The following is a 10,261-nucleotide window of genomic DNA, read 5'->3' as shown; positions in this document are numbered from 1 at the left end:
AAAAAAAATGTGATTTAGTAAGTCGTTTTTTTCCGTAACGCGATCGGTAATTTCCGCCGCCATTTTTGGTGATGACGTAGGAATATTCCTATCGACCGCGTCAAACTGCGTGACAGTCATTCGTGTGTAAACATTTCCCGCGAATACATCAAAATAGCGAAGTGTCAGCTGTGTATATTGTGTTATATTGTGTGTGTAATAAAGGAAGGTGCATTTAACATTGTTTAAAGGATTTACTATTGTTTTATTTAATAGTTTATCACTGTAATTTGTGTTCGAAAGGAAAACATGGTGCACTGTGTGGCATTTGGATGCCGTAACAAAAGTGACGGTGGAACGAAAGGTTTTTTTCTATTCCCGAAGGATGATACTTTGAGGAAGAAGTGCACAAATGCCGTGAAATCATTGAGAAATGTTAACGGAACGTTAAAGCCATTTGTGCCGACGAAAACTTCACGTTTGTGCTCTAGACATTTCACCGACGAGTCATTTGTACATCCACCGAGTATAATGAACTCAGTTGGTTTGACTTTGAAACTACAGCTTGTTAAAGGTGCAGTCCCTACAATTTTTCCAGAAATTGAAGCGTTTAAAAACAACAACAAACCTTCATCAGTAAGCCACCTAGGGCCACCAAAGAGGAAAAGGACATCCTATGGAGGCTTTGAGAAAAGGAATAGAAAATCAGTAAGATCTAAGCATTTGTACATTTCCAAAATTACTGTAATATATTAGGCTACAGTATACTAATTAAATAGTTTTTGTATACTCAGTACTGTTATTAGTCTCAATATTTTGACTGCAAGACTGACTGATGTTAGAAAATATGTCGGTCGAAGGGGATCATAATCTACATAATAAATGCCCTTGTGGTCAATTTTTGGGCTTTTGTGGTATGCTAAATGCATGGGACACAGGCATCCCTGGACTCTTGGAAGCTCCCAAGCTTTTTTTTTTAGAAAGGTGAGGAAATTAGCTGCTCAAGGCTGTTTTTTCGTGTGTCAAATCCTGCTAGGTGGTAAAATAAATGTTGATCGTGTTATTCAACTGCTTTGCTGTGAGAAATTCCGACAATTTTAACCGCCTATGCTTGCCTAGGCATTATATGTATGATCACTTTTATAAACCCCATCCAAACCATTTAGCCCCCAAATTTGAGCTGCAAAGAAGTTAAATTTCAGAAAGGGCTCAGTCAGTGGGCCACTCAAGAGACTGTTCTCATGCAGGATTACAGAAGGTAGGGTAAGGGGTAAATGACCCCTACCTTACGTACAGCTTGATATCGCTTATTATTGTTTTTTATTGAAAAATATGCAATACATTGTTTCTCCCTCAGGGTATTTTGACGTCTTGTCTGTGATATGCAGGATTCATAACCTCAGATCCCCTTTCAAAATTCCATTTTATTTATTTCTGCCCATTGTTTTCGTGTTTAGGGCACACGCATTCTTTTACTTGGGGATCATACCCGCTTTTCATGGAATGACACTACTGTGTCGCATTGAAGGTTCCATGATGACTGTCGTTTGAACACATCTGCAGATGTTTCTAAATTCACAATTTCACCATTTTCTCGTTAAATGTTGAATTCTCCTTAAGCCGGTGCTAGGGGGTGTGGACGGTAACTTGCACTTTCCAGTACCGTCCATGAACAGGCTCAACCAAACGAGCCTGCAACATTTTCAATGGTGTCATGACTTTCTTTAGGGATTCTGTTTGTGTCTACTATATTATTTTACACCCTCTCTAGAATAACTGGAAAAATTCTATGAACTGGCCCCTTATCCAATCTGCATAAGTGTGATTAATAAATAGTATTTTGTTTTAAATATTATAAGAAATAAGCTGTCAAAGCTGATATTTAAAAGTATTTGATTGAAAAGATTACTGACAGAAATATGTCTGATTTTTATTTTTTAGTTATTTTCGCAACTGGTTCATGCACAACAAGCAAATTGCTTAAAAATTTCATTCTTTACTACAACAAATTGCCTAATACCAACCATGTTCACCCATTTCACAACAAAAATATTTTTTAAGTGACATTATGCTCATTTTTTTCGGGAGACGCTCAAAATCCCCTTGATCATAATCCCCTTGGTTCATAAACGACATAGTGATCGAAATCCCCTCAACAGAAATGACAGGGTTATCATAATCCCCTTGGCAAAAATAAAGGGATGGTCATAATCCCCTCAGTGGGTAGTCAAAATCCCCTCAAATAATGTGAAATGGTTGGGAAATTTCTTTTCTTATTTTTCTTTTTAGTTCAATGAATTTAAGAACCAACTGCTTCAAGAATTGCTGAAAAAAAAGAGAAAAGCATACAAACAATTAAAAGGTGTATGTTTGTCACAGCCAGTTAATAATGACACCCTTTATTGATGTTATTATTGCTGAGAAAATTGTAAAATAATACAAACAAATAAATGATAGTTGATTATAATTAATCATTGCAATTATAGTTATATGTAACAAACAATCAATTAATCTTTGCAATGATAAACACCTTTAAAGGCAAATTTGTTGCACACTAGCTTTAGATCTTTCCAGATAATAACTTAAAATGAGGCTATTAATTGCAGTTTGCTATCTAAAATTACTTCATCTTTGTTTTACTTAACTGCAAACTGTTATTTTGTTGGGTATATAATATGATGGCTCTCTGCAATAGACATGAATACCCAAAATGGAATTCATTACAAGTAACAAAGGTTCTCGTAAGCTTCTGTATGAAGGTTATGCCTACACAAAGAAAAATGAAAATAAGTCCTCAATGCGGTGGGAATGCTCTCAGAGAATTGGTCTGAACTGTAAAGGTGCACTGACTACTGATTTACATGTAAGTATATAATCAATAATAATCATTTGGTACATTGAACATGAGATAAACTAATATGTATCAATTGTGCAAGTTATGCCTGAATTAATTTTTTTCGTCTTATTATTTTTTTAACCTTTGTATAGCACTCTTTTTAAGTAAAGCAAAAGAGATTACATGAAAATATTAATGGAGACATAAAGCACATCATAATAAAAGTATGCATAAATCTGAATTATAATAGGTAAATATTAATTTCAGCATGCTAACTTTATGTTCTATTTCTAGGTGTCTTCTGTCAAATCTGAAACCGCGCACAGTCATGCTCCTGACAAATTCGCAATGCAGGCACTTAAAGTCCGCAGTGAGATAAAAGCATCTGCTGAAGCTAACCGTGGTAAACCCGGACAGATAGTAACAGATAAATTATCGCTGCAGCCTACAGAGGTGAGTTAATAAATAAGACTCATAGAAATCCTGTAAATTTCAAAATTGTTCTTTTTTAAATTTCAACATGCTCTGTAAAATGCACATGGGTCTTCTCATGAAATAAACCACTTTGGAAATTTATATTAGTAAGATTACTTTTAATGATGATATTAATGATATAATGACAATACTGATGAATATGTTAAATGCCCAGAATGTACAGACACAAAGGCCAGACAAACAACTGTGAAATAGGAAAATGAAATAATTGAATTGAGTGCATGAAAACTGTTGCTTTATTTTTACTTCAGGTTATTGCTGCCAGTTCCGTAAAGAGTTTGAAGCAAACTGTGAGACGCGCCAAGAGAGGAACAGCACCTAAGAACCCCATCAACAATCAGAGATGTTCCTGTTCCTTTCCCTATTGAGTTTGCAAGTAATGTCATCTACGACAACGAGTCTCCAGACAACCGTATCCTCATCTTCGCCACTAATGACGGTCTTCGCCTCCTAGATAGTGCATCCAGATGGTTTATGGATGGCACCCACTCTACAGCGCCCTCTCAGTTCCAACAACTTTTTGTCATCCGTGTACCTTTAGGTGAATCCTGTGTCTCAGTTGTCTACGCACTCCTTCCGTCAAAGCAACAGCTGGTGTACTAGCACAGGCTTGAGCAGTACTCAATTCTCAACACTTAAATAGTGTTGCCATCAAGACCCACTGCTGAGATTTAGCAAAAATCTGCTTAATAACTAAAAGTGTAACAGTTACATGTTAGCTAAAAATTATAAAATAAGATAAAAAAACATCAACAAGGAACGCTTAAGTCTGATGTGTTTTCTTTTTCTCGCTTTTCAGTGTGTTGATGAACTCATCAAGTCTCAGGAGCTACTTGAGAAAGAAGAGGAAGAGAGACAGCGAATTGAAGAGGTGCTAAGTTCGGAAGTGGTTGAAGAGGGTTCATTACATTGAGATATGTGGTAATACAACTTCCAGAGCCTGCCAGACATCAGAGGTGAGTTACATACTACTGTATTAAAATCAAGATTTCAGAATAAAGTTTTGGTGCAGTAAAATATTTTTGTGTCGCCTTGAAAAAGCCATGTCAGCTTGTCCAGAGCATAAGTCAGTCATTATAAGTCGGATTGACTTCAAACTTGGTATGCATGCTTCTTATAATGACCCCAAGTGCAGTGCACAAGAACCGGTACTCGGCACTTCTTCATTTTTGAGTTATTGCCCATTGTTAATTTTCATACTTTATTGACATAATGTACATATAGTGAAAATCAATGACCCCCCGGGCGGGGCTGATTTTGACCCCAGGGCTATAATTTAAACAATTTTGGTAAGGGTCTACCAGACAATGCCTTATGCAAAATATCTAAGCTCTAGGCCTTTTGGGTCTTTACAAGAAGGTATTTTAAGGTTTTGGTATACAGTACTAAATATAACAATAATGCGAATTCAACTCGCAGCGATTTTGCCGTGAACATTTGCCGCGATTCGCGGGGAATAATACATGTTCATTTGTATAATAAATGTAGATCTATTTATAAGTGTAGTCTGTGAACTTGAAACCAGATATACATGTACAAGTACGAAAATTAATTAGTAGATCTACATGAAGTTGTATCAAGAAAATCTTGTAATTTGCTAAAATGCCCTTTCTCTATTTATCTTTGATGCCAACAGCAAATATAAATAACCACGGCGAAATCAAATAACACCGTTAAAAACTTTCCGTGAATGGCGGAATCATGACCTCAATGTATAAATGCGACGCAGTACAAGTATGCGGCTCCATCTGCAGGTAAATAGTGTGCATGTTCACGTGTAAAACTATTTTTTAGGGGGGGGGGGGGGGGGGGGGGGGGGGGGGTACATATTGAGTTTAAAGTAGAGATATATAATATATGTGTAAAAAGATATTTAGTTACATAAAAAGATACATAATTGATACGACATTAACTTGTTCATTTCTAAATGTAGTGGATCACCGGGACATTTCGTTCTCTCGGGTGATCATTACTCAATTTATTACACGTTTGTAAAAAATAACACACGCAAGATTTGTCTGCTATAATTTCTGAATGGCGGATATTTGCACCCCTGTTTTTAAAAATGTTAAAATATTTAATTGTTAGTTACCGAAAATTATCGCCGATTGTTGAAATTCCATAGCGCTAAAAGACACAAAAACACTCGCGCAAAAAAGAAGCATCCATAAATAAAAGGAATATAATGTTTCCATTGTTAAATAATAAATACAAAATTTACACACGAAATGACCTCTGACAAATGACTGGTCGGCTCTTCTGAAGAATCTGTGAATCTTTGATGTTTACACACCTGTAGTTGTTGCCGAATCATCAAAGAAATGCCGACACTCGATTGACTTTCACCTCTTTTTTATATATCAGAAAAAAACTGTCATTTCTTTTTGTCAAGGAATGATTACACATGTTTAATTATTGCTTAAGTAAAAAAAATGTTGGATATTGATTGTGTCAATTATTGACATATTATTAATCGTAAGTGCATTTTGATTGTGATATTTTATTTACATTTTAATGATCTTGAAGATATTGTGCAATACTTGTGTCTGCTATCAAAACAATAATGCATATGAAAGGATATTTTTTTCGGTCAATTTTATGACCACGCTTCTACCAGAAATGTTTTATTGCATGGGCTTATAGTATTTAATCAGTGTCGTCAGTCATAAACAAACGAACATGTACCCCAAAGCACATTAAAATTACCACATGGTAAACTAGTGACCATATAAATGCTTTACAAATATTCATTAATTTGAAAAAAAAATTTTAATCCCGTTTCCACACCTTAATTTGATACGTGCTATTATAAGTTAATTCAACTTAATTGCCGCGCGCATGCAGTACTGCGTGACGTAAGGAAAATATCCTTCCCTGGTTGGTCGCTATTTATGTAAATACTTTAAATAGTAACACCCTAATTTTATGCACAGAATGCCCTCATGAATGATCACTCGTTACTTTACATATTAAATGTGTGATTTAACTCCGATTTTATTTTTGTTTTCGAGGGAATTTTTTGGGTCAAATGCCCTGGCTGATTTGGCGGGAATAAAAAAAAATCTGATTTGCATCTTGCTACTCATCACCTACTCATCACCTACTCATGCACCTGGCATTTTTTACTCGTGAAATTGAAGGTAAAGAATGTCAATTTAAGTGATAAAACTTTTACAATTTTCAACAATCATAATTAGCGTATTAGACGTAATAATTAGTTACACCTGTGAATCGGTGCTAAATGTCGCTTTGCATTGTTCTAAAAATAGAATATGTGCGAAAGTAAACAATGGATTTTAATTACATTTGTATTATTATCAAAATAACAATTGGACAATTTGTTATCGTGCGTTCTTTGATGTAGTACCAATTACCTTTTGTAATTTCAATCTCGTTTTATTGTTAACTAATTTTCACCAGCACCTGATTGCTTTGTTTTAATATACAAAATGTATACGCTGTACATGTTCAAATGCTAAATATTTATAAATATACAAGACGTTTACAAGATTTTTTTTAAGTTTTCAAAATTAAAGACCACGGGAATTAAGGACCAAGTAGTACTTTCTAATACAATTATTGCTGAAGATTCGCCGTAAATTACGGCGATACATCGCGGCGATTTTTCGTGACCCGCCACGAAATTCGGCGAACTTGCACGCGGCGATGTTTTACCGCGAAGTGTCCCGTCGCGACATAGACTACACTCGCGGCATAACGCGACTTTTGCGGGTTTCGCGTGTCCAGTACTGTAAGAACAACAATTACTAGAAGAAAAGGAGAGTTCTTAGTGATCTATCCAGGAGAACTACTAACAGAAGAAGAGGAACTTGAAGACAAAGAACCATCTGTGTTCAGATACTTTTTCAAGTATAAAAGAAAAGGGTGGTGGTAAGTATGTTGGAAGTTGTTATAAAATAACAGCTTTATTAAAAGTAGGGCCGGGAATATTCGAACATTTAAAAACGAATACCAATATTCCAAAAAATAGTTTTAAACTTGTGGCACATGTAGCCCAAAAATATTTGACCTGGAGTCATAAGATTGACAAAACAGTGGAGTGTGGGGGGACCTGTGTCCTATGGACACATTTCTAGTTTGTTATTCTTTTTAGCTCATCTATGCTATGCTTAGAGCTTTTCTGATCAGTCTTTGTCTGGCCTCTGTTGTGCGTCATGTTTCCACAATTTCTTTAAACAACATCTCCTCCTTAACCACGGGACAGATTTTCATGAAACTTCACTGGAATAATCCCTCAGTGATCCTTTTTAAATTGATATAAATGATTATGTTCCATTGGATAAGTAGGTCACAGGGACCTGAAAAGGGGTTTAAAAAGTGCAAACTTTAAAAATATTTTTCTCTGAAACATTGATAGCTAGAGCTTAGGTGTTTGTTATGTAGCATGGTTTAGTGGTAGGTTTTCTATAAAAGTTATATACTGTAAAATCATTATTATTCGTGGGGCACTAATTGTCGTGGTTTTCGTAGGTAGGTCAATCCACGAATTTAAGATCCTACGAAATGTCATCCCAACAAATACTTCTTCCCATGTCTCTATCCTATATATTACAAACATGCATCTGCGCTTTTCCGCCTATTTTTGTGTAATGAATGCCCAGAGGCAAGGATTAAATTTATTGACAAGCGCTGTGTGATACGTAAATATATTTACATGCGGTGAGAAAAATGCTTGTAAGATTACTTTGTATTAGGTTATTTATTTTATTTTTTACAAGAAATTTATAATCCACAATTTTTCTGCACACAAGACAGTTTACAAGAGCAAAGTATTTGCATTTAAAAAACGAAAGGCCTTGTTTCTCGCAAAATAAAATTAGTTTGGTGTATCTTTCTTGCAGATATATGATTTAAATAGTCAACAACAACAGTATTTAGCCAATCATCTGGGACATACTATGGAAGTCCACAAGATACACTATCAACAAACGGCTGGATTGATAGAAAATATAGATATGGCAAAGATCATGCTCATGGAAGAGTTAAACATAACATCAAAGTATGCTGGAATGAAACTGGAAGAGATACAGTTACTAGGTTGTTTTTTGTTGTTGTTTTTTGCCAGTTGACTTTCGAAATTAAATTATCAAAAGTAACAAGTATCTGTAGTATCAAACTGAATCCAGTCACACAAATGCATATACATTGTCACAACATGCATGTAACCCACTTTTAAGACCGAGTTTTCACAGCATTGAGTAACAGATTACATGTGGTTGAAAATTTAGAAAATTGTTATTTGATGCTATTATTTTACGTTCACATGTACACACAAGCATGTTACCTTGACCTCTGAAATAGCCATCGCTGCTTTAAAAATATAATAAAACTGTCACCGAGTCACATGACATACCCCTGACAAATGTAACAGCAGTAAAACCTGCAATTCATAGTTATTTTGGCGACACATGAACGTAGTCATGCCGTTTTATTTAGCCTAAAGTCCAGGGCTTTTCACGCTCCAATTGTGTAGGGGTCAGGGGCCCTTTACAGGCCTCTTGGTTTTGTGAATTTTTAATGTGATTTTTGTTAATAAGCATAAGTGCTAACAACTAAGGAATTTGCAAAAGTCATTCATAAGATACAATATCGCTTTATTTTTGTCATGGAATGCCAGTTTAAAATACACGAATTCACGACAGAGGTTAAAATCTAGGTGGAACCTCGCCGATTAATTTGGCATGTCTCGGCAATTTTCACTCTAAATCTAACATAAAGAAATCAATAGTAGTCTGAATGGTAAATTCTCACTTTGAAAGATCAAAAAGATATAAGTTTTGAAACACTTGTGCTCGTTCTTGATTTTGGAATGGATTAGGACTTATTTGCTCAAAATTTTGAATTTTATCCAAATTTTAAACAAGAGGGCCATGATGGCCCTGAGGTCGCTCACCTGTATATAGGCCCCCCACCCCACCCCCAGGCCAATTTTTACCCAAAGGCTTTTATTTGTTTATTTGAACAGACTTGGTAGACACCCATAAGAAGATGTTTCATGCTAAACATCTAAGTTCTAGCTCATTCGGTTTTTTAAAAGAAGATTTTAAAAGTTTCTACTATACACATATAGTTAAAAACAATGACACCCCTGGGGCAGGGCCAGTTTTGACCCCAGGGCTTTTATTTGAACAAACTTTGTAGATATTTACTTAAAGATGTTTCATGCTTAATATCTAAACTCTAGCTATTTGGGTTTTTTCAAAGAAGATTTTTTAAGTTTTTGGGGCGGGGCCAATTTTGACCCCAGGGCTTTTATTTGAACAAACTTGGTAGACACTCATTAGAAGATGTTTCATGCTAAATATCTTAGCTCTAGCTCTTTGGGTTCTTTAAAAGAAGAATTTTTAAGTTTTTACTATATGCATATAGGGAAAATCTATGACCCCCTGGGGCGGGGTCAATTTTGACCCCAGGGCTTTTATTTGAACAAACTTAGTAGACATTCACTAGAAGACGTTTCATGCCAAATATCTAAGCTCTAGCTCTTATGGTTCGTTAAAAGAAGACTTTTTAAGTTTTTACTATATGCTGGGTCGGGTGGGGGCTGCGTTCATTGAATGCCGCCTTTCCTTGCCGATCTTGTTTATCATATTTTACTATATGTATATAGGGAAAATCAATGACCCCCTGGGGCGGGGCCAATTTTGACCCCAGGGCTTTTATTTGAACAAACTTGGTAGACATTCGCTAGAAGATGTTTCATGCCAAATATCTAAGCTCTAGCTCTTACGGTTCTTTAAAAGAAGATTTTTTAAGTTTTTACTATATGCATATAGGGAAAATCAATGACCCCCGGGGCGGGGCCAATTTTGACCCCAGGGCTTTTATTTGAACAAACTTGGTAGACACTCACTAGAAAATGTTTCATGCCAAATATCTTAGCTCTAGCTCTTTGGGTTCTTTAAAAGAAGAATTTTTAAGTTTTTACTA

At 35.5% G+C, this 10,261-nt stretch overlaps 1 protein-coding gene across 1 annotated transcript; it reads left to right on the top strand.

Moving 5' to 3' along the window:
• Positions 1-203: 203 nt before the first annotated feature.
• LOC132753068 (uncharacterized) lies at positions 204-4,594 on the top strand. Its single transcript, XM_060743481.1, has 2 exons — positions 204-687; positions 4,110-4,594. The coding sequence occupies exons 1-2, from the start codon at positions 289-291 to the stop codon at positions 4,221-4,223; spliced, it is 513 nt and encodes a 170-aa protein (XP_060599464.1). The 5' UTR covers positions 204-288; the 3' UTR covers positions 4,224-4,594.
• Positions 4,595-10,261: the final 5,667 nt, after the last annotated feature.

This window comes from Ruditapes philippinarum, unplaced genomic scaffold (genome assembly GCF_026571515.1).
Source record: "Ruditapes philippinarum isolate M1 unplaced genomic scaffold, ASM2657151v2 ctg2497_1_1_1_1, whole genome shotgun sequence".
Lineage (NCBI taxonomy): Eukaryota > Metazoa > Mollusca > Bivalvia > Venerida > Veneridae > Ruditapes > Ruditapes philippinarum.
This window is presented reverse-complemented; position numbering and strand designations above follow the sequence as displayed.